The sequence below is a fragment of the Echinops telfairi genome, unplaced genomic scaffold (assembly GCF_000313985.2).
Source record: "Echinops telfairi isolate 266 unplaced genomic scaffold, ASM31398v2 ScPeMD7_21;HRSCAF=78, whole genome shotgun sequence".
In the NCBI taxonomy this organism is placed as follows: Eukaryota; Metazoa; Chordata; class Mammalia; order Afrosoricida; family Tenrecidae; genus Echinops; species Echinops telfairi.
This window is the reverse complement of record NW_022103918.1, coordinates 14,704,129-14,729,610: the sequence shown is the minus strand read 5'-3', so window position 1 is coordinate 14,729,610 and position 25,482 is coordinate 14,704,129. Positions and strand designations below refer to the sequence as shown.

The following is a 25,482-nucleotide window of genomic DNA, read 5'->3' as shown; positions in this document are numbered from 1 at the left end:
TCTCAGAAACCCCCGGGGGCAGCTCTACCCTGCCCTACGGGGGTCGCTCTGAGGCAGTGTTGACTCGGTGGCAGTGAGTTTGGTTTGGGTTTGAGAGTGGACACACATGAGCATGTTTAGGCCCCTGTTTAATTTGAGATGGTACTTGTGCTTCTGTCTTCTGTTACCTCCGCCCTCAGGAGCGCAGAGATTTAAAGAAGCTGGGGGTGGGAAGGAAATAATATGTACCTGGAGAAGAAAATTGATAGGATCATGAAGTTATTAAAGTTGTTATGGGCTACCTCCTGCAGAGTGCATACATTAGCCTAGAATCGCCAGTGACCACAGAAAGAACACTCTAGAAGATAATATTTTCTGGCATTATTTATAAAAAAAGAAACTGCCACTGAGTTGATTCTGCCTTGGGGTGATCCCCTGGGACAGAGTACAACTGTCCCTTGGGGTTTCCAAGTCCAGAGACCTTGGGGGGAGCAGAGCATCTCACGCTCATCGTTCTTCTCCCTGGGAGTAACGGGTGGGTTCGAATGGCTGACTCTTTGGTTAGCAGGCCAATGCCTAACCCACTGCACCACCAGAGCTCCTTTCAGTCACCTGAGTTACAGAACTGACTTATAATGGCTTCCACATTTTCTAAAGCCATGGTTGGGGGGAGGGGATGTTCTCAGCTAGGAAGCGCAGTCAGCGGCTGGTCCCCACGCCTGCCCCCCGCCGAGGCCTACACATCAGGCAGGGAAGGAGACTCTCAGCAGTATTTGCATTGCTCCCTCAGGCCGAACTGTCTGCCTTCCAATACGCAGAACGAGCAAAACGAGTACATCTCATCTGGATACCTTTTCTTCGTTTGCAGCCATCAAAGACTCCACGGCTTTTTTCATTTTTTGTACTTCAGTATCTGAAAAGAATCCATCAGAGCAGAAGTCAGTTAACCTGTGTGACAATGGCTAAAATCACTAAAAAAAAAAAAATTCTTCAATGGAGGCGCATTTCACGCCATTTTCTCTTCTAAGTAAAGTCTGAACAAGGAGCGCCTCCGACCTCCCTGACTCGCGGTCATCCTAGAGAGGGAACAACCAGGGCACACGATCACTACCACTCCCTCTCGGAGCGACAGCAACATCCTCAAGACACGCTGCAGAGGCAGTCGGTGTGCGACAATGACCGTGACGCTGGCTCAAGGGAAGCCTGTAAAGCAGTGGCTGGAAACAAGGACCGGCGTACAGAATGACCAAGCGAGGAAATGGAATTTAGTTGTCACCACGATGGAGGCTCAAATGGTGAAGCCCGACGTGAGCGGTCATGCTAAGAAGTTGGTTCTAGGGTCCATACCAAAGAACAAACATGTGCTTCATCCATAAACCTCATTTCCAACATAATGCTCAATACATTGGGAGACTTAAGAACCAAAGAAAGCTCAGTGGGATTTTCCTTAGAATTTATAATTCTGGTATGAACTCCTGCTGCTGTCATTATAAAATGCCCTGCCACCCTGAAATGAAATCCAAATTGACAAAGGAAACTGAGAACAATAAAAACAAAAAACAGCTAAAGATGCTTGCTTCTGACGGGAAAGTAAAATTCTACTTCAGATAATATATTATTCACCACTGACAAACCATTTTCTCTCTAGATGTATTCCTTAGTAACTCTCCCACCTTCTCCTCCCCTTATTTGAAGAATGTCATGCCTGGCGCCAAGTTCTAATCAAGGATTTATCTTGATGTGCCATTAACTAATTCAGGCTTCATTAAGCATCCAGGAGATGATTTCTTTTGAAACACCAAAAGGGCAGAGGGTATATTAAGGGTCATAAGCACTTCCGGTCTTTTGCCATGAAAATGGTTCTGACTCACAAAAGCACACTGCCACGCTTTTCTTCCTCAGAGTGCCCGGTGGATCTGAACTCTTGGCCTTTCAGCTGGCTTGCCCACGTAACCACTTTGCCACCAGGGCTCCCTAGGTTGGCGCTGATGTAGACCTCAGCACAGAGAGGGGCTCAAAACAGTGGAAGGCAAGAGCAAAGGTCAAAATGACCATTCAATGTTGGTGATGCTTAAGAATGGCGGACTTCCTTAAGATATAAAGGCCAGTTTCTCCTCTGACCGTGGGCCTGCTGGACCACAGAGAAGACGCCTTTCTCCCCTCCACCATCGGAGTGTCTTGTTAACCAGGCTATCACTGGGTGACGGCGATGAAACCATCTTTCTCTGCTTGTGACTGCGTCATTGCTTACCCTTGGGAGCTCTGGGCGCCTAGCGGGGCGATGTGCTGGGCTGTTAACCACAAGGTCAGTGGGTTGAACCCTCCGCTGCTCCCTGGGAGAAAGACCAGGAAGTGGGCTCCCATACAGCTTCCCAGCCTTGGAAACCCCCAGGGATGGTTCTACCCTGTCCGTAGGGCCTCGAGACTGAACAAGTGACTAGATGGCAACAAGTTCTTTGTTTCCAAACTTTCTTTTTATAAAAGCTAAAGAAATGGAGGGCTTATTGATGAAGCAACTTTGCATCTTTGGTGAGAGACACGTTTTAGCACACATGCAAAGAGCAGTCCGAGTAGTACTTTTGATGAAATTAAAGGCTGGTGGATAAACACCAAAAACCTTACTTTTTTCTTTGAGCTTCTTTTTAAAATTTTCTTCTGTGCGGGAAAACGCAGTGAGTTGGAGGCAGCGTCCATTAAAACAAGAAGCAGTGTTTTAAAAGCGCTATATTATTTATTCTCCATTTACCTTAAAGAAAGGGCCTCTCATCTCAGGAGGACCGAGAGGTAAGCACCGTTTTAAAGCTCTAGAACCGATACTAGAAAGACGATCCAAGACAAATCATCAGAAGACCTAAAGTCGAGCCCTACCTCCGTCTCTCCAACACACATTCCTGAAGGAAATGTGTTTTGACGAAAGACCATTTACTGTTGTTGTGATCTTAACATTTCTATATAAGGTGTTCCTATGTGGCTTTTCAACATTTGTGACATTCTCAAAACATTTTCTCTCCACTTAAGCCTCCAGCATTAGGTCCTCATTTTTCCCCTCCCTCCCCGCTCGCCCCTCCCTCATGAGCCCTTGATAATTTGTAAATTGTTATTTTGTCGTGTCTTGCCCTGTCCGACGTCTCCCTTCCAGGGCTACACTAACTGAAACTTGTTGTTTCAGATGAGTCAAAAGAAGTGTCTTTAGTGTCTTGTAGTCACCAAATGTTTGTAATCACACACAAAAAAGTTGAATTTCACCTAGCACAGTCAGACGTTATACGCAGTGTATTTCCAAATATAATTTATAAAGCTGACTTTATTATTTTATATGAGCAAAACTTTTATCAATATTTCATATGAAATATATCTTCCACAAAATATATTTTATATAAAGAATAACCTCATTTTTAGAAATGACACATCATCTAATATTTACAGCACAGCCCCTCAATTATGAAAAATCTTTTGGGTGCATCTTTGCTTTCTAATAGGTTGAGGGTTCAATCTACGGGTTAGAAAGGTCTCCTGATTGTCCAAAGATTCAACGCTATGTGTGCTTTGAGCCTTGTCCCAGGAGGGCAGAAAATGGCTTCAGAATTTCTTATTTTGTATTGTGTCAAGCTCAGTTCAGAGGGACACACCACTAGGGTGTCACAGTGATTCTTTGTCACTCTTTCTGGTGTCCCTTGTATTGCTGCTAGGACGGGGGGCTATCATCGTGATGAAACGTTACAATTTAGTCACCTACAATGAATCCCCCCAAAAGAACAGGGCCATCCTTCAGCGGCAGGAGAAGGTTCGTGGTTCGATTCCCAGTCACAGTAAACAGGCCTCAGCCTTGCCCACGAACCTGAGCCAAGATGACCCGCTACCCTTCCGTTCTCTGATGCTCGGACTGCAACACTGAGCAGCACCGGGATCTGCTAGCAGTCTCCAGGCACGGGAACACGCTAAGTCAGTGGATGTCAGACAAACATGCTTACCTCTATCAAGAATTTCAATCCCGTCCCCTTTCATCTTGCAGACCAGTTTTTCTTGTAGCCCCTTCACTTCAGTCTCCTTCTCTGCCAGCTGTGCTTTCAGAGATGCCAGTTCCTCCTACAAATGGTCAATCTGTGTTCAGATAGCCCTTCATGAGGCAAAGGGCATTTTCAGAGAGCACTCGGGCTCACTGAGACCAACAGTCAATTGTCAATGGATGAAACAAACATCTATGAGAACTTAAGACACACGAGAAATCAGACAGGAACAAAGATGAGGAAGAAATAAAACAAAACAAAAGTTCACCTTATAACAATGACGGTATGATTCTTACCAGTGCCTATGCAACCAACTAAGGCCTATATACTCAGTGTGTGTGTGTGTGTGTGTGGGGGGGGTGTCTCTTAAAGCATACTTGGCACTGGGAGCCCTATGGTTTGCAAACTGTGTTAAATGGAAAACCTGACAAAGTTAATCAAGAACAATTAGTGTTACAATAGCAAACTTGAGACGTTAACACTTTTTTGACATTTATTCAGCAGCTCAAGATGGTTCTTATGTTCATGGACACGCACAGAGTTTAATTAGTGGTGAATTAATAAGTCAGGAACAACTCTAATGTTAGCCAATCATGGGATTAAATAATTTACTTATTACTAAAATAAAAGAACAGAATCTCTTCCAACAATGGGGAGAAAAGTCTACTTAGAAAACATAGATTAAGGTTCTATGTCATCTTTAAAAAAAATTTTAACAGTAAAAGAGTCCATGCCCAATGCTTTATGCATTAATGTTTTATGATTTAGTTTCATTTTAGTAAAGAATTTCTATTTAGCTTTTGTACATTGAAGCTGCACAGTCTCCATAGCTTTATATTACAATTTTAGTATAAAAAACTGGAGCGGGGATTCACTGCTAGTAAATGCAGGTTTAGACTCCACAACAGTTTATTTTCTGAGTCCCTAAAGGTAGGCCTTTCAGTAGGGATATGGTTCTCCAGAGAAGCCAGGAAGTAGGTTCTCTCATTTCGGTTTACTTTCACGGTGGGAGAGGATGCCCAGTAAAAATGCCCAGAGTACAGCCGTGTGCTCACCGCGCTGCCTCTCAGCAGGGAATTCCGTTCACTGTATGATAGCGTGAACAACTGTACGCACTGGCCTCCAAGAAGGCGCATCATGAAGGAGGAAAGCAGTCTTTTCTGTTGATTAAGCCCACCCACTGTGATGGGGATGGCGGTGACTCACAGTGTCCCTGCATGGGGTTTCTGGGGCTATAAATCTTTACAGAGGCAGACAGCTCCATCTTTCTCCTGAGGAGTAGCTGGTGGCTTTGAATCTCTGACCTCGAGGTTCACAGTCTGACGTTTACCAGACAGCGCCACCAGGGCTGCTTAATAGTTTAAGAGAGTTAGATTTAATTTGGAAATAAACGCTTTCATTTGACCTGTTTCTTACTTTTCAGTAATTATGCCACACATCTCTGGAAACAATAGTACGAATTGCACTGTCCTGTGACCCAGCTTTAAACAAATGTCGACTAAGTAGGTGACATACATGTGAAAAGAATGCCCATGCTTCTAAAACACCATCACAGCAAAACAACACAAGGCAGAGAGCAACAGGCCCCAGCCCCGCCCGCCCCCACGGTCTACTCCACCTTCAGGGACTCCCATTTCTGTTCCATCCGCTGCTTTTCATACTGCATCTGACCCACCTTGATTTTCATGCTAGAAAGTTTGGCCATTAAGGACTGGCAGAGAGACAGAGGAGAGAGAGAAAACTAGAGGTAGAAAAAGATAAGCTGAATCACCAAGAAAATTGTTTTAGTTCATCAAGGAAGTTAGATCATTCAGGGAAATGATAGCTTTATAGTCTGTCTGATTCGTTCAGCCTGGGTTGCATTCAGAGCCACAGTGTTTATGTTCCAGGAGGTCCCCAGCTTGGGGAGATACCGCATCCACTCGGACAATAGACTGAGAGTGCAAGGCGTGTACATTACTGACCGTAGCTAAGGCGTGAAGGCACCGTGTGCAACATGCTTGCTGGTGAGAACACTTACTTTGGTGGATTTAAGCTTTTTTTCATACTGCAGTCGTTCGCTGTCCATTTCACTGACTCTTAATCTCAAATCACTGATCTCCTGCATGAGTCCCTGGCCAAAAGGAAAGCGTGGAAACGTATTAGGAAAATGGAGAAGCCGGTTGCTGTCAGGTCACCTCCGATTCATGGTGACCTGTGTGTGTGAGCGGAACTGTGGAGGATTTTCAAGGCTGGCTCTTTGGAAGTAGATCGCCAGCCTTTCTTGCCAGGAAGCCCAGATCGGTGTGAACTGCCAGCCTTCTTTCCCTTAGAGGGCCAGTGCCTGCAAGTCCATCATGGTCTGGAAATCTGAGGAAGTCAACAGCTTTTAGGGCTAACGTCACATTAATCAAATCAGATACATAAAATAACCTATCCGTGTCAATCACAGCATCTCTCCATTTAAAACCCTGCTTGGAATTTCCAAATCCTTTGTTCCGCAATGATGAAACAATGGGGGGAGTGGGGATGGGTCTCCCCTGTCCTACTGGGATGCTATAAGATCTACTCTACAGCAGGGAGTTGAGTTTAAGTCTCATTTTTAGAATTGCTAAGAAACAGCTCTAAGCTCCTATTTGGTATTTACCACATCGTTGAATGTGGTGTCAATTTTCAGAGAAGAAGAAACTACTGAAGAAGATGAGATTATAAAATGGGATCGCTGGAAAACCTGGAAACAGCTCCTAAAATGCAAAACTTAAAAACAAAGCAATTACATTTATTTTTAAATATGCATAAAATGATTTCAACTACTTTCTTAATAAAAGTGCGGTCCTTTCTGAAAAGAAAATCCCCATTATCTTTCCCTTTTTCCCTTAGAAGACTTGTTTGTGAAAGAACTCAGTTTCTGACATTTGTACTCTCGGCCAGAAGGGGGCACTATTGAATTATGCTAACCACCTCTACCAGCAATTCCCAGAACAGGGCTTCCTTCCTCAACAATCTTTAAGAAACATCCTTCCCCACTCCAGTGTTTGTTTTCTTCCAAAGTACTACCCAACTGATCTCAAAATCTAAGAAAAAGTTCAAATAACTTTAGGTTCATAACCCACCAGAACCAGTGAGGAGATAGTTATAAAGGTTAGCGGGCAGATCTAGAATTATGTATGTTTTGGCTAGTTTTTCCTCCTCTTCCTCCCTCACCCCCCTCTTTTTATTCACTCTTTTGTTTTCTTTTTGTTTTGTCTCTGTTTTTGGTTTGCCTACCTGTATAAGACAGGCATGTGAAGCAAGCCCGAGGAGAAAGCAATGGGACCAACGGTTCCAGAGGGACTTGGGGGGAGGAATGGAGGGCGGGAAGAACTGTGAGATAGACAGGGAACAACTAGGGAATTAAAATCCACAACAAGGAGGATGTACAGATCCTGGGGGTGTTAGAGCAACAACAATCTAGCTGAGAGGAATTACTAAGAGGCAGTAACAAGGGTGAGTGTGATGGTGGGGCAGAGGAAGGTAAAAGGAAACAGAGGAAAGATCTAGGAAGAAAAGCTTTGGATAGAGGTAAGAACATAGGTGTGAACTTTTGTAAATATATTAATTCATAAAAATACAGGTATTGGCCTATGTACATACATTTATATGGCAATACATTGAGGAAGTGGACGGCCTTTGGTCCTCTGCTCAAGCTCTCCCTCAACGCAAGAACACTGTTCTTAGAACCTGGCTGGCATTCTGTGATGCTCACCCTCCCGACATGATCGCTGAAGACAAATGTCTGCAAAAGCAGATAGTGTCTGGCTATCAGAAATATAGCATCTGGGGTCTTCAAGGCTTGAAGTTAAACAAGCGGCCATTTAGCAGGGAAGCAAATAAGCCCACAGGGAAGCAGCACACCAGCCTTTGCAATCATGAGGTATCGATGGAATCAGGTAACAGGCACTTTAAGACCACAAACAAACAAACAAACAAAAAACATATTGTTGAGAATTGGGGGGAGGGGGGGGGGGTGTTAGAGCAAAGACCCAAAATGCATCTGTAGACAATAGAATATCCCCTTACAGAAGGGTCACAAGAAAGGGATGGGTCAACCAGGACGCAGTATAGCACTGATGCAATACACAATATCCCTCTGGTTCTTTGAAGCTTCCTTACCCCCCACTAGCATGGCTCCAATGCTACCTTTCACTGCGAGCTAGACCGAAGTATGTACACTGGTACAGATAAGAGCTCATGACACATGGAATCCAGGTCAGATAAACCCATCAGCAACAGAAACAGTAGTAGTGATACCAGGAGGGGAGAGGGAAGTGGGAGGAAAGAAAGGAGGAAAGGGGAACCAATTGTAATGATCAACACATACCCCCCCCCCCCAGGGAATGAACAACAGAAACATGGGTGAAGGGAGACCGTGATTGGTGTAAAATATGAAAACAATAATAATTTATTATTTGTCATGGGTGTGGGGGGGGAGGAAAAAAGAAGAGCTGATACCAAGGGCTCATATAGAAAGTAAATGTTTAGAAAAGGATGGTGGCAACGTATGTACAAATATCCTTGATACAATTGATGTGTGGAATGTTAAAAGAGCTGTAAGAGCCCCCAATAAAATGATTAAAAAAAAAAATTTTGGTGCCCATCTTACCATATATGCTCAAGTATAAGCCAATCTGAATATCAGTGGAGGCATCTAATTTTACCACAAAAATGCACATTAAAATGTGCTGAAAACTTGGCTTATACACGAGTATATATGGTATATACATATATAATATGTACATCTCATCTTTATTAAGAGGGCAATAACAGGAAAAATAAGCATACACCATTAGGTTTTACTCATTTACATACATAACATCACAAATTTTGTTAAAACTCATAATCTGAGTGTGTGCATATTACCATTTACCAATAATGTTGAATCTTTATTAGAAAATTACCAGGAATTGAGTTTACGGGAAGTTTGCGATAAGATGGTTTTACATGTGATCGAGAATGCATGCTGAAATATGGAAGCACTGTTTGAAATAACGATTAGGTTATGCACAAACCCCAGTGTCACAATGGTGAAACATTTGGGAGCTAAAGGCAAGTCAGTGGTTTCAATCCACGGGGCGCTCCATGGAGCAACATGCTTTTATAGGGTTCATCCCTGGAAACCCTGTGGGCCAGCTCGACTCTGGTCACTCACGGTTCCATTTGCACAAGCTGACGGCACATAAAGACAGCTCTGAGGTCTTACAAAAATCATCGAACAGTCAGCTCAATTTAGTGCCAGTGTTCGGTGAACACGTTGTACTCAGATTAAACCAGCAGTGGTGTGTGTGTATGTGTGCAGATGTCCCCTATTCTTTGCATACAGACTACAGAAGGCCACCTCTGGACCCACAGGTGCTGGACCTTCTCTTTCAGCAGCGAAACCAGCTCCCCGCCCTGTTTGCGTTATTACGTTTACTGCAACTGTGCGGTCAAGGAACGGCAGGGACAACAGAGGAAACCACCGAGACAAAGCACGAAGACAAACCTTTTAAAGAAGTTGGGCATTTTCTCTACATGCTGTATTAAAACCCCAGGCCCAGTCGCAAGAGAAGCATGGTTCACGTAGCTTACTCAAAACCGCTCTAGGCTGGAAAGCATAAACTATGAAAGGAGCTACAGGGTTCCTTTAGCTGCAAAGGAAGGAAGGCAGAGACCAAGACCAAGGCAGCCAGACCTTCAAGAGAACATGTAATTTTTAATAGCAGGAGGCTAAACCTCATTCTCTTCTTCTTTTTAATTTTAAAAAGACAATTTTATTTATGTCTGCATAATAAAAATACATACCTACCAACATAGGAAGCAGTCTGATAACAAATCACATCAAAGTTATATAAAGAACACACAAACATGATAACACCGATTGGTTATGCATAAATAGCAGAGAGGGGAAATCATGAGATATTCCATATATAATTGAGTATCAGTTGACTCAAATATAAGCCATGCACCTAATTTTACCACAAAAAAACTGACTTAAAAAAATGTTTAACCCATTATGATTTATTCTCTACAATATTTTGTTAGAGTTCAATGATTTGCACTCGTAAGTCATATAGCCAAGAGGCAACAAAGTGTAATACAAAGAATTGGTCTGAAGTCTTTGTGCTGAAGGCCATACAAAGTCTCTTGCTTCAGGGAAATAAGTGTAAAGAAACAAACACATAGCTTCCTAGGTTCCAGAATTCCAGTAGAAAATAACAAGTCAGTGTAATTATAGGTGTTAACATATGAAAAACAGATCTTGTGCAAATATTAAAATTAACGTCCAGGGCTTCCTTTGTATAGATATTATAAACAATATGCAATACTTCCACTACACACCCTTCTTGTTGAAATGTGCTCTAACATTAGTTGCTTTATTATGAAGAGAAAAGGTGTTAAGAACCTCACAGAGGAAGCAATCCAGTATCGAGAGAGTCTAGTGATCAAACACACTCCGTTTACTGGAAAACGAGGACAATTTAGAGAGCATGTCCTAGCAGTGGGAATTATGAAACAGCCCAACTTTCCAGACCCAACAGCACTCCCAGCTAAGAATGACACAACTACGAACCAAGCCAACAGTTAGATTGGTTCTCTGATATCTGGTTACCTACTGTTCCGTTTATGCAGCCCAAGGGCAAAGGAAACACTGAACAGAAAACTCACTTTGTTTTCATCTACAAATCACATAAGTATCTGGTCACCCTCATGACTGATTTGGTCAAGCAGGGGGAAGGCAGTTCAGAGCTGCCACATGGATAATCCAGACTTGATTTTTTTCCTGAGAGTCACCTGCCATTGGGAAAACTATAGACTTGAGTATAAGCCTAGGGTGGGAAATGCAGCAGTTACAGGTAAATTTCAAAATAAAAATGGATACCAATACAATTACATTAATTGAGGCATCAGTAGGTTGAATGTTTTCGAATATTTATTTCAAAGAAAAACAGTAAGCTAGCTTTGTAAGTGGAAAAGAGGGTCAACAAAAACAATATGGTATTAACAACAGCTATACATGCTGTGTTATGCACGCGCTGCAGTACTACATATGCTGCCTTACCACATGTACACAACAGTAGCGTGTATAGTTTGAGGCCTCACACAGGCTGATGATATTCCAGAATGTGATGACATGACTGTTTGCATAGAGCAGCCTGTGCTAGGGCTCATCATATACACACTGTTTTGTGTATGCAGTGTGTTACTTCATGCACTGTTACTGTATACGCAGCGTTACCACATATGGATGGGAAGTGCTAATGCAACACATGCAGTAACACACAGCGTATGCAACGCAGCATGTATAACATGAGCCCTAACACAGGCTGCTGTATGCAAGCATAGTCAACACTGGGTCCAGATAGGGGTTAATAAGAAAATAAAAAATAAAATATAGCAGACTAAGTACTGTAAATACACGTACTGTATATCCAAGACCAGCGATATTCAGGTACTTGTATTCAACAATGCTTGGGCGGAGTAAGGGGGCCTGACGAAGCACGGGTCAGACGGTAAAGGCTCCGTCATTGGTCACAGCCCTGGAGAAGAGTGGGAGAAGAGCAGCCGCATCCGACAGTCATCTGAGGAGGATGCGGTGCGCCCCAGGTACCAGCACACAGCAGCGGGCAGGTTCTTGCCCAGTGCAGTACAGACAACACAGAGACTGCCAGCGTGCAGGAGAAAAGAAGAGCGGTGATACCAGCAGTCATCGGACCACCCACAGAGGCTGCAGGCGCCCGCAGAAGAGCGGGAGAGACCGGAGAACACCCGCACTGCACCGGAGAACAGGTAAGTGGGAACCCTCCTTCGAGTATAAGCCGAGGGGGGCTTTTTCAGCATTAAAAATGTGCAGAAAAACTCGGCTTATACATGTATACAGTAACATGAATTTCAGGTATGGAGTAGCATCCTCTAACAAGAATCCCATCGTCATCGTTGTCTACACTGCAAAATAGTATGTGCTTAGGAAAGTTAGTGATCGTACTGACTTTATTACTGCTGAATCATTCTATTTTACTTACATCCGATGCAAAGAAATAAAACCTATAGGAAGAGCAATATACCCTCATTAGTCACATAGGTGATCATAGGAAACACTTAGTGGTTCACGTGGATCACTGCATCATTCTGATTCTGATGCACTGAAGAGAATCTCATTTACATTTGGTGACAAAACTTAACTCTCCCACGGGAGCTGCGACAGACGGAACCATTTCTGTGGTATCCCAGATCACGCAAAATAGGAAAATGCCCTAATCAAGGGCACATAAGAATCAATCTGACCAGAAATGACATCTATAGGCTCTTTCTTTACGTATGAGGTGGGAAAGAGGGTCTTCCCTTGAGCACACAGACACGTGTGTCTATTATTATCACACGTGTCTCAGCATGACTGAGGTCTAGAGAATGCTGAGCTGACACTGTGTCTGTGTAATAAAGATGAAGCACGCAGCAAGACCGCTCTCCGCTTGTCTCGATTCTCCAATAAACGGAGCAAGTTCCCTTTTCCAGGCTGACAACTGGTCCTGTATCCGGATGGCTGCTGCCTATGGAGCCACACGGGTCGACGATTACACTGAACCCCCGGTGGGTGTTAGAGTAACACACAATACGTTTGTTCTTTGAGAGTCCAAGTTTGCTGCCTTGATCTGTTGCCAGAGGAAAGGTAGGTATGAAGCCAGGTGTCAAAGTACAGTCTGTAGGATTGTCATTGGCCCCTTTAAGAACATGCACCTTATCTCTATTGGACACGGAATAGCTTGGGGTCCTTCAACAACTGGCAATTTTTGACACAGGGATCTCTTTGGGTCATCTGTCATAATGAAACCCCCTTCTCCTGGAGGATCAGTCACCACTCCTGGGCTTTCACTCGCTGCTATGACGTCAGGGGCCGCCTCAGATAGTTTCCTCTGCAAGTAGCTCTCATGTGATTCGTTACCTCCAACCTCTTAACTTTTACTCTACAAACAGCTTGTACAAGGGGGCTCAGGTATGCCGAGTGGCTGGTATCAAGATAGGATGCAATAAATGCTTCAAATGAAGACCCAAGAACTAAGCTTGCTGCATCCAGTGAACTCTAACTCACGGTGACCCTAGGGGCATAGGTTACACGTTGAACTGCTACGTGCAGGGTCAGCAGTTCAAAATTACTGGCTGATCCGAAGAAGCAAGATGAGACTCCCTACTCCTATAAAGAGTTACGGTCTTGGGAACCCAGGGGGGCAGTTCTACTCTGTCCTGTAGGATCCTGTCGCAATGAGTGCAAAATGAAGCAAGACGTGAAAAGTAAGTACAAGGAGATCTCACTTAATTGACTCGCTTTGCTGTGTTTGCAGTGAGTTTTTATGAATGGCAGGTTGGGGGCAGCACTGCACCTGTCAGTGTGCCATTTCCCAACAGCACGAGGGCTTACCCTGTGTTTCTGTGCCACCGTTCGGTAATTCTCACACACCTGTTCACAAGGCTGCGGCACACGGGACGTAGCAGTAGAGCGTAAGCATAAATTCACCCGGACCAGGAAACCAAGACAAACTGTGTAGCTCGCTTTCTCACTGTACGTGTTTTCGTGCGGGTGGCATGGAACGGCCCTGCTCTCCCTCTGATGCTGGCCTGGGAGTGATTGCCTCCTCTCTCCTGCAGGGCACTTTTTCCTGACCACAGTGTGACCCCTCTCCCTCCCACCCCAACCCGAGAAACAACATAGGGAGAAGGAGAGTGAGGACTTCAAGTCACAGAATTGATCCCAAGTTTCACAAGAGTAGAGGTAGCCTTTCTTATTTGGTTTGTAAGAGTCACCAAGCAGAAAGCCAAATTCAATAACTCTGAAAAGCACTGTGATTTTATGGTTAGATGATATAAGTATATACTCCAGACATATTGTAAATATCCACTAATTTTGTATACAGCAAATAATCAGTGTACCTAAATAAAACCCACTTACTATTAAGACCATGTACCTAAGGCCCCTTTTGACACAATTAGAAACTCAGCATGGATGGATGACTACAGATGACTAGATAGTTGGGTGGATGGACACAGAGCTAGGCAGTGGCTTCAAGTATCCTAAAGTAAAAAAAAGTATTTAATGACTAATGAAATGATCGATGTTAAAAGTCTGAAGTAAAAACTTCCATTAACAATATGTGATTAAAACGTCAATAAACAAAGTTTATTCTTAAAGAGTAGCATAAGAAGAGGTTTCAAAGAGCTCATGGAAGAATGGAATTAAAAGATAATGGAATTTTTACAGGAACTTTTGGAAACCCCCTCATATATGTGGGTATATATAAACTTGCTGCGATCTCTTCACACCTGCAATGAATTTCCACTTTGCTCTAGGGGTGTGTGTGTGTGTGTGTGTGTGTAGGGGGGTGTAAATGAGAGAGACAGAGATGGCACACTTACTTCAGTGTCTCTGAACCTATCTTCATAATCCAATCTGTCCTTCTCTACAGCAGTCAATTTTAACTTCAAGTTCGATACTTCAGCCATCAGGTCCAATTTCTGAGTTTCTAAAGATGTCCGGCTCAGAAGTTCCTGTGGAGAATTTACGAGATGCAATCCATCAGATGTTTCACTGCCAGCACTCACCTGCGGCTTTGTCTGAGCTCCGGCTGCAAAGCAGCAACTATCAGGTAATGGATGGAACACGCTTATTAAATATACAGGCTTTTGCAAAGCAAATATGAACTCTGGTTACCCTCCTTTGAGCAGAACTAAACACTGGTCTGTGTACTAGCTGAGACACAGACAGATGCACACACACATACAGATACACCCTGTGTATTCCGAAGGCCAATGACGGTAACATCGATGACGATAACTATGATGGCCAGGTGACAGGCAATGCTCTGGCATACATTAAGTGGTTCTATCCTCACAACAGTCCTAGGGAGATTCTTACTATTCTGACAAACAGAAGGGAAGGAACAGAGAGTAAGAACTTACCAAAAAGTAAATGGCAGAGCAGGACAGAAAGCCAGGCGGTTGCATTCCGGCCTGTATTGTACCGTTAGTGTTGTCAGCTGCTGCCAAGCTGGCCCTTGGCCCATGGCCACCCCACGTGTTACGGAGTAGAACCACTCCACAGGCTTTTCTGGGCTATGAACTTGGCAGAAGCAGATCAGCAGACCCTTCTCCACTGAGCTAGTGGAGGGCCCGAAAGGCCAATCTTTGCTTAGCAGTGATCGTGCCCCTGAGGTACATCCATCGTATCAGAAAGCCTCTGAGACACGAGCATGTATGGATATCCATGCGTGGATAGGCACTGAAGAGGTTTTTTTTCCCCCCTAGTAAAGTCACAGATGTCTATCTTTCCTTTAAATAGAAGACGCATGTGCGGCCGGTTAAAAGAAAACCAAGTGTCGGGGTCTATGAAATTTAGATGAGCAGAAGAGACATAAATCTGGAAACACGGAGGGGAAATTAAAATAACCCAAAGACCTAACATATGTCCGTCCAAATCCTAATTACAGAAGCATCGGATGTTGTGTGTACGTGTGTGGAGACGCTACTCCATCCTCAGAGTTATCAGCACAACGGAACTGCCCAGGCCGCCTCTCGAGCACGCAGCAGGACAAGCGCACCTTGCTGGCTGCTTCGGCACATACCTGCTGCAGCATTTCCTCTGTGGCATTCAGTTTCTCTCGGTGCTCTTCCAGACAGAACTCCAAGTCGCGAATCTTCTCTCCTTGAGCCTCTACCTGGTCTGTTAGCACACTGACCTGTAATTAGAGCAGAGGCTCCGGTGAGTTGGACAGGACTCGGGGATCTTATTGCACACTTTATTTCTTTCAATAGAACAAAATTTGGAATGATCGAGCTACGCATTTAATTAAAGGGGGGAAATTCTGACATTCATGATAAGGCAACAATCTTACACGTTCTTTGTTTTCCCCTTCACATTCTTACTTCTCTGCTGCTCTTTGGTTCACAGGACGCCTTTTCCGTGCGTGCACAAATGCTCTCTCTTTTTTTATGGGTGCGGGGCGAAAGGGCAATAGTAAAAGTTAAAAGAGGAAATGAAGCTAATGTTTGAAGCAGAAATTATCAAGGACTGTTCAAAGATGATGCTTCAAGACAAATAAAGAAGAAAAAATGAAACCGGGAAACTGTACAATCCCACGAGATCTTTTAAAATGACACTGCTTACAAGAATCTGTTCAAGGCTGAGGTATAACCTGTTATACCCTAAGAGTCCACGAGGGGCCCCTGGGTTAGTGCATCATCTTGGTATTTACTGAAAATTGCTGTGGGCCAGCCCTCCTCCAAAGACCACCAATCTACTAGCTATAATTTAGTTCCAAGACCGTATATAGTCGAGTAAAAGCTGACCCGAATATCAGCTGAGGCACCTAATTTTACCACAAAAGCTGCATTAAAAATGTGCTGAATAACTCGGCTTATACACAGTATATATGGTATCTCAATAAATGTATCAAAAGTTAAAATCAGACTCTTCAAGTTAACCCATAAGCAGGACTTCATTCATAATAGTGTTCTGTTTGGCCTACCATCTCATTTAAAACAGAAGCCCTGGCCCTGGTGGTGCAGTGGTTACTCACTGTCCTGCCAATCACAAAGTCAGCAGTTTGAAACCACCAGCAGCTCCATGGGAGAAAGATGAGGCTTTCTGAGCAGAAACAATGGACGCCCTCAGAAACCCACAGGGGCAGTACTCCTCTGTCCTCTAAGGTCGCTGTGCGTTGCGACTTGATGACAGTGAGAGAGAAAAATCATTTAAAACCCTGAAAACTTTACATTTAAAAAAAGTGTATTTTCATAGAAACCTAATTTTCCAATATTAAAAATTCAGATAAAAAAAATCAGACTGGATGGCATTATGCCTGTATTCAGAATGGCCTTTGGCAGGGGCAGTGAATTAGTTAATGTGGCTCTGCTAGCTGCAGTCTCTGTAACACCCACTAAATGACCCTTTGCTGTATGCTTCTGGGTACGATGGTGGAGAAGACCCTGATGGGACCCACCTGTGAGTAACAGCCCCCCCACCCCCAACGTGAGTGCCGTCCACTGGGTACAAAATGAGCCCTATGAGCAGGAGAGAGGGATCTCATCGGCAGCCAGAGTCAGGAGTAGAGGGTGTTAGCACCCCGAGATTGCTGTGTAGTGAGCCTCTTGGATCCAGAAGGCAGCCTTGACATTTGAGGAGTGGCAGCGGGGCAGCATCGGCAGAAGCCCCGCCTTCTTAACAGTCCCACCCAGGAGCCACATAGGAGCCCGAGAGGTGGACTTCCCAGGCCACGGAGCAAGTAAAGCTGAGTGCTTTGGGGCAGGAGGCTGGCCTGTGGCACGAGGTGCCTCTGGGTATTAATCAAAGTTGCTGGGCTCGCTCGTTCACAAAGCTGGAGTGGAAGCGCCTTCAAGGGAGGGCTTCCTGGGGTGGGGTAACTCTGGACACGTAATTGGGGGAGCTAGATCAGAATGCCCTCAGGTTGAGACCCGGAGTAGAGTAACAGGCCCTGTGGTGGGCATTTATTAGCAACCCCACCCCCACCCCGAAAAACTTTGTAAGAGGAAAAATTTACAACTACCCTGAGCATTTCTCGCCTACACTGGAACCTGTGAACTTCCTTAATAAACCTCTTCATCATGAATAGGGTCACCAAATTCTGTGTGGCCATTGTGATGAATTATAGAACGCAGCTGAACAACAGAGTGCTGTGGGGGAGAGCGGGAAAAGAGTGCTGTTGGAGACAGAGCAATAATCCAGGGGTGGAAGTTAGAGACGGTGTCTAGAAGAGCATTAAATAATTCACTGTCCCTGCCCCTTGAAGAACTCAGGCTGATGGGGGACTGTTCCGTCCAGCCTGCAGATGCACAGGCTCCTTCTGCCACAGGCCCCACCGCTCTCAGCTGTGTACAGGTTTCTATTAGCTGTCTACTTTCTGTAAGCGTCAGGCTTTGCCATATCCCCATGAAAAGAACGTTCACGTAAGCACACCATTGGGAAAGACGAATCTAGACAAACCACTTGCCTGGAGAACGAGGGACTCTTTATCGTTTTCTAAGCGCGCCAGCCGTTCTTGATACACATCTCCGTTCCCAGGCAGATGTCCATTTGTCTGGAAGAGAGAAGAATGGGCACCAGGCTCTTGAGAGCTGACCGACTGGGTTCTGAATCCAAGGAACCTGAATTAAGTGTGGCCGTCACTGCCATCGACGGGAGAGGGGCGAACGTGACCTGGTTCACTTAAGAGAGCACAGGCAGAGGAGACCTTGAGGAAGGAGCATTTTCAATAGGTGCAACCATTTCTTAAGAAGCAGAAAATAAGGACCCAAAGGGAATAGGGGCACCGACATTTTTCGTGGACCGTGGATCCACGCCTAGATACGCCTGTCCGTGGCCAAGGCACAAGAGTGCTGTTTCTCCCCAAATGCTCAGCACCATTCTGGAGGGTGTGGTGGAGTGATGGGGAGGGAGTGGGAAGAGAGGGCCTGCCATATTTTCCTCCCTTCCCCCAGAGCCCGGCAACGCCTGCCTGTAAAGGTGCGATGGCAGGGACACTTCACCCCACAGTCGTCTTGCTGCCTACTGAAGTCTTCCAACCACAGGGCTGGGCGTCCCCACCTCTTTGAAGCCTTCCTCTCTTTCTCCCAAAACTTAATCACTCCAGCCCACAATGACTGGCCCTGATAACATGGACTGATTCTCAGTGCTTCCTCACGGTCTGCTGTGAATGTATTAATGCCTTGTGAGCTGCTTGTTCACATGCTCTTAGGTTAAGCTCCTGGGCAGCCTAGCAGCTGGCATCCACTTGCAGTCTTGTGTTCTGCAGCTACTGATGCTCACGCTTTCTTCCATCCCCATCACCTCTCTCTCATCAGATTTGGGTTATGCGTGGCATGGTGTACCTGAGTGATGCAAATGGCTAAAGTGCTGGCTGCTGACCAAAGGTCCGAGGTTCAAGTCCACCTCAGGGCACCCTGAGGGGAGGTGGGGATGGGGGGAGGTCTGGTGACTTATTTCCAAAAACCAACCTATGGACCAATGGATCACTGGAACCCACAGCCTTCACGACCTTGAGACCAATAGAACTAGATGGTGCTCGGCTACCACTACCAATTGCTATGAAAAGGATCACATTATAGAAAGGGGTCTTTGGTAGAGTGGGGGGAATGCGGAACAAAACTCATCAACAAGACCAGGCCTCCATGTCAGAGATTAGTGGACCCCAAGGACGATGGCCCCAGCCATCCTTCAGGTCTGGGAATGAACTCACCTCCGTGGCCCAGTTTTCAGCTAAGCACTAGGCAGGTAGACGGTAATAATCCGAGGGAGGTACATATTTCTTAGAATAAGCATTTGCCCAAGGGCGATGTCATAAGGATTAGAGAGGAGGAAGCACGGAGCACGGGGAGCAGTTGGAAGAGTGATGTTGTCGTGGGGACTGCCATCAATGACATGAAACAAAATGTGTATAAACAGTTGCGTTGAAACCTTTGCCCAATTCACCAAAAAAAGTTTTAAAAAATTAGCCATGTTGGGGGGGGTGGGAGGGTACAGAGGTGAGGGCTGATGAGTGGTTTGAATTGCTGAATACAGAGTTGATGGTCTGAAATGTAAACCCCTCACCTAATTCACAATTTTTAAAAACCAGCTAATGAAAACCCTGTGGAGCCTAATTCCAAGGCTGACACACGTGGGGTTGCCGTAAGGCAGAGCGTGGTTGGCTATGCATGGTGTACATGCCACACGAAGTCTAAATTAGGGGATAACGTGTAGGTTTTCTTCCCTTCTCAGCTGAGGCTGAAAAAAGGCTCACAGCAGAAAACATTTTAAAAACCATCCTTTTGAAATACAGTGGTCTAGGTGATAAACTCGGAGCCCATTCTGCCTCCTGGCAATCCTATGTGCAGAACTGCCCAATTCTGCCTTTCGGCCACCCAGGGGAGAACTGCCCCCCTGGGTTCCTGGAGCTGTCGTTCTTTATGGAAGCACAGAGCCTCCTCTTGCTCCTCTTAAGGAGCACTGTTGGTTGCAAACTGCTGACCTGCGGTTAGTAGCCCAGTGCGAAACCCTCTCCATCGCCAGGGCTCCTTAGCATATGAACTGTTCTTCTTGTCTCATCTACGTAGTTTATAACTCTAATAAGCAAGCCTAACAGAATTCCCTCACTCTCATTCAAGTACAACAGAAACAAAAGCCAGTTGGGGAGTCCTGCCGGCATATCCGGTGCCCCGGCCGTGTTCAAGTGAAATGATCCCTTCAGGTTCAGAACTAGCAACAACGCAAGCGAAACAGCCCATCTTACTCCCCAGGGCACATCTGATGTGACCTCTATTAATTTTTCCAAAATTAACTGATATTATTATTTTACCAGTAATCAGGCTGCCAGGAGTCATGGCAGTGAGGTTTTTTTAAACTATTATTATTTTACCTTTCCAGTTAACATAGTATCCAGTATCAATTCTGGAAGTAACAAAAGTTATGTGTTAGAAGGGGCTACATGAAAAGAGAAAATTTCAGAATTTCTTGGATCAATTTAGATATGTTTTCCCTGGATACATTTTCCCAGAAGCCGGAGAAGGCAATTCAGTGAATGTGCAATGCGTATTTACAGTGGATGGAATTCTCAACATCAGCTGCTTGACAACATGCCTGCACATTGATCACAGCATAATTCTGTTTGAGCTGTTAAGTGAAGAGGCCAGAATCAAATTACAAAGAGTCTGGTAGGAATGAACTGGAGAAGAGTCGTCTCTTGGGACTACTGAGAAATGAAATGTAAGGGCCTTCTTAAGGGCCGTTTGTTGAGGCAGATCCTGTCCCGCCTTAAAAACCAGCGTGTTGGTGATGAACATTACCGGACCCATACAAGCAACGCTTTGTGAACGGATGCATTTCATTAGATAAAGAAGCTGCCTGTTCGGGTGAGGACAAGAAGCAAAACTTGTCTTTCCTCTGACTGGAGGAAAGATAGCAAGATAAGTCGTGTTTCTCCCCCAAGTGCCTCTCTAAAACACCAAACGTGCTGCCATAAGTCGATGCTGACTCACAGGGACTCACCTCTGGGTGTCTTAGACTGTAACCGTTTACCGGAGTAGAGAGCCCAGCCTCCCCCCCACCACCACCCCACCACCCCACCACCCATCCCCAAGCTAGTCTAGATGCTGTGAAAACAAGATGTTCTAAAATGGATTCCCCAAGATTAGCTCCAAAAACAAAGCAGTTCCTGAAAACCTACAGCGATCCACCTTAGGGGTCTTAAACATGGGATTGCTTTTTGTAAGAGCCTATCACGATCAAAGCTATTCTAATACTACTATCTGTAAACACCGGATCACAGTAGGAACCGATGGACCAGTGGCTTACTTTGGAAGGATGCACTGGAATGACATGACCTGCTATGACTCCACTAAATGACGGGTGGAAACAAGCAAACAAGGAGCGCATGGACTCTACTGAGGGCACTGGTCAGTTCTGCCATCCTAGCAGGTATAAAACGAGCCATCTCTGAAGCAGTGGGAGATCTCACCACCATCAAGAACAAATAGTCAGAAGTGGAATGAATGCCCCTGACATCCCCTGCACAGGGGACCCGGTGCGGGCAGAGGAGGTCGTGGCAGCCAGAACACAAACCCACCGTGGTGGGTTTCCTGGCCCGTGGCCTGAGTGCTTGGGGCAGGAGGCAGGCTTCTCCTAGCCTCTTTCCTCATTCATTAGGAGTCACCTCAGATGAGGTAGCTTTCTATGCTGTCTTCTTTGAATTAACTGTTTACTCATAAGGCAGCTATCTCCTCTTCAACCAGATGAGCCTTTACTAACAACAGGCATCACAATGAATGGACTAAAGTTAGTCCTTAGCTACCTACTCACCTTTCCCTCCCAAGACTCTGCATGCTTTGTCTTAGCATCTGACACAGAGTGGGGGGTGAAATAGTTACAGTTTATTGGGTCAATCTGGCCGATGAACACATGTGGGGTTAACTGAAGGGCTGAAGATAAATGGCTCAGTCAGCCTCGCCTTTCTACTTCTCGGGTCTCCTGCTTTCTGATGGTTGCACCAGGGTGCAGCTGCCTTAGCCAGTTCCCTGCTTCAGCTGGCAAGGCTCACTTCCTGCAAGACATCCCTGAGGAGAAGCCACATGGACGTAGCCCAATGCAGCCCTGGGTGCTGGAGCAGCCGTGTAGAGACAGACCCCTGCCAGCACTGAGATGCTTACACACTCACTGATTCGGCTTTCCTCCTGCAGTCGGCGTCATAGTCTGTGTTTTGTGAGATGGAGGAGGACTTTGGGTGTCGGACATAAGGTGTTGGACCTATGGGCTTTGACAGCACTGGGTTGGGATGCTTTCTTAATGTACACTTACCCTTTATATAAAACGCTCTCTTATATACATATGAGTTTCTGTGGATTTGTTTCTCTAGTCTACCCAGACTAACACAAAGTGACTGAATGAAGGAACCATTGTAGACGTTCACTGAACGAAGACATGTGAGCATTGGATTTTAACCTCTGTCAGTCTCAGCAAGAACACTTTCCCTCTACAACCTGGCATGCACTCCATGGCCAAGTTCCAGACCTACTCCTTTCCCTTGAAGTCTAGACACCCTCTTACTGTACACTATGTTCACGAGACCTTCTGAATGGACTGTAGTGGAGGCCATCTTGCTTAAGCTCCCTTCCGACATACTTTCGTCTTCCACATGTACTACAGTGCTTTCTTCTTCCAGTCTCACAGGAATTGGGTCTTAACTTTTTCCTAAAAGCTCATGAGTCCTTCTCTGCTTTGGAACCTTTGTTTTTGCTTCTTGCTTCCCTGAGACCTACAACTCAATTCCTCCTCTCAGTGTACCTTCTTGTATTCTCCTTTTCAACATATCCCATAAGCATCTGTGCCCCCACTATACTTATCTCCCACTCATCTCTGCCTCTGTCAATTTGACCCCACTGTCATGGGCTCAGTTCCCACCACTTCCTTCTTATACTGGGCCGGTGTCCCCTCCTCCTGCACTGGAGTCCCCTCGGGGCTTCCGTCAAAACATGCCTGGTCCACACTCCAGAAGTTCGCCCTTCATCATGTTCTGCTCGGGATAGTAATCTGGTGGTTTTATGTGAGTTGTTTTTTTCATTCTTGCTAGTAGTCCCTCAGTGCAACACTAAAGCCTTGGATTGCTTGAGATTCTTCCATGATGTTTATAAAATCCCAAGCATATAATGCATCTATCATAAGCATTTATTGAGTCTACTTGACTTTCAAAGAATTTAGACCACTCTAATTACTCAAAATTCTAGAAGTGCCTTCAAAGTAATCCTTTCAGCTATAGCTTATGACGAGACCCCTTTATTACCCACATTCAATCCAACTGAAAGTCTAAGTAAAAATGGGAATTAACTTGGGGACTTTAGCAACACAGAACTTAGTGTATTTATCTCTGTGTGTGTGTGTGTGTGTGTGTGTGTGTAGGGGGCAAGGGGGAAGCACATCAGTGAGAGTCTGAGGGTCAAGGCATGAGATTCAGCTCCACTGTAAAATCGATACCTTGATTTAATTAAGGAGCTCACGGGGCTCACCAGCATAATGGGGAAACAGGTCTAAAACGGCGATTCCTCATAGAAGCATAGACTGAGCTGATCAGGAACTACACCTGGGAATGTAAGTTGTCTAAACTCACAGAGTAGGTGCTACATGCAATGCTGGATAGTGTACACACTACTTTATCTTTCATCACCTAAGGGGTTCTTTTTAAGTCAATTTCCTTTAATTATCCAATTTAGAAACATATAATTAAGTATAAAGAAATTAGGATAGTCAATCATTCATCTATCCAGGTAAGATATTGTGTCTTATGCTTCGGCTTTTCAGAAAAATGTTTTATTATGCAAAATGCGTGCAGAGATGGAATTAAAAGATAATGGCTTTCCCACATCAACTCTCTGAAGCCCCTCGGATATGGAAGCAGTGGGGCCAGTCAGATGAAACCCTTGTATCCATCACTGAGGGACCCTGGTGGTGTAGTGAGTGGGTTGTGTGCTGAGCGGCTCACCCCAAGTCAGAAGTCTGAACCCACCGCTTCGTTTCAATAGTAATTTATGGGCAGACAGGAGCATGTAGCCCACTAACACCACACCAAATGCAGCGGGCAGTCAATTCCAACTAATGAACCAGAGGACATGGTGGAGCTGCCCCACCCCGTACAGTTTCCAAGTCTGCAGTCTCTCCAGCAGCAGGTGGCCAGTCTTTCTCAACAGAGGGTGGCTGCCAGGTGTGAACCGCTGCCCTTTCCTGGGGCAGCTGAGTGCCTACACACCGCACCACCAGGGCTCCTGCCCGCATCACTTTTACCTGGTGCGTCCACCCAGCTGTGCTTTCCCCTGACATTCCGGGCCCCATGCTTGGCAGTCTCTGCTCGTTCCCCAACCTTCACTTTGCTTTTCGTTCTTTCTGAGCTCTTTGACCTGTCTAACTATACTAATAAAAGAAAAAAAGCCATCCAGGCAGTGGTTTGCCACAGTTATAGTCATTCGTTTTGAGACACACAAATTCATTTTGAATGTCGTATCTCTAAATCAGAATGGTGAGTCGCTACATTAACAAATGGGGAAGGGGAAGGGAAAAAAAAAATCAGTCTAGTTGTGTAAGGACAAGAAATGCTGGCCCACCACTGTCATGCCTCCAGTTCTATCTTACAAACCCGGCTAGACCAGAGCATGTACTCTGGTACAGATAAGAGCTCTTGACACACACACAAACCATGGCAGATAAACCCCTCAGGACCAATAATAAGAGTAGTGATACCATAAGGGTAGGGGGAAGGCAGAGGAGGAGGGAGAAGGGGGATACAGGGGAAACCAACAGAAATGATAGACGTCTAACACCACCCCCTGGGGAGGGGGGAAACAGCAGAAACGTGGGGGAAGAGAGACAGTGGATGGTGTAAAATATTAAAATAATAATCATTTATAAATTATCAAGGGTTTATGAAGGTGGGAGGGTAGTAAAGGGAGGGGGGGGAAGAGGAGCAGATACCAAGGACTCAAGTAGAAAGAAAATGTTTTGGAAATGATGACGGCAACATATGCACAAATGTGCTTGATACAATTGATGTATGGATTGTTAGATGAACTGTAAAAGCCCCAATAAAATGATTTATTTTTAAAAAAAGAAAGAAAGAAATGCTGGTTAGCGTTGGGTCAGTCCTGAGATGCATACGCGGATACACACAACTCCCATAACTCCATACAACTAATAGCGTTGATTTATTTTTAAAGTCATCTTTAACAATGTCGTACAGACGTAATTCCATGGTTCTTTCTCTTTTTTAAATTCACCATCAAGGTTCAGTCTCCTCAAGCTGCTTTAAGTAAATCTTATCGCTAGCTACCAAAGAAGTAACTATCAGTAGGGCCTCTCATCTCCCCCATATCAGTGTTCTGCCACTAACTTGCCTGCAAACATTTATTGCATGCCTGTTCTCCACTAGATGCTGTATCAGGAGATGCGCTGGGGGTAAGTCTGGGACCCATCTCTCCCCCC

General features: G+C 45.1%; 1 protein-coding gene across 6 annotated transcripts in view; it reads right to left on the bottom strand.

Moving 5' to 3' along the window:
- The window catches only part of PPFIBP1 (PPFIA binding protein 1), a 197,796-nt gene that overhangs the window by 32,821 nt on the left and 139,493 nt on the right, over positions 1–25,482 (bottom strand). For 2 of the 6 annotated variants that reach the window (XM_045288394.1, XM_045288395.1), the window contains exons 5-12: positions 17,978–18,064; positions 15,593–15,706; positions 14,388–14,519; positions 6,007–6,099; positions 5,605–5,697; positions 3,951–4,065; positions 2,602–2,634; positions 831–892 (exon numbers count right to left, since the gene is read on the bottom strand). In XM_045288394.1, the coding sequence (XP_045144329.1) occupies positions 831–892; positions 2,602–2,634; positions 3,951–4,065; positions 5,605–5,697; positions 6,007–6,099; positions 14,388–14,519; positions 15,593–15,706; positions 17,978–18,064 (729 nt within the window). The remainder of the gene's footprint in view (positions 1–830; positions 893–2,601; positions 2,635–3,950; positions 4,066–5,604; positions 5,698–6,006; positions 6,100–14,387; positions 14,520–15,592; positions 15,707–17,977; positions 18,065–25,482) is intronic. The other 4 variants (XM_045288396.1, XM_004699995.2, XM_045288397.1 and 1 more) reach the window with 3 other exon arrangements.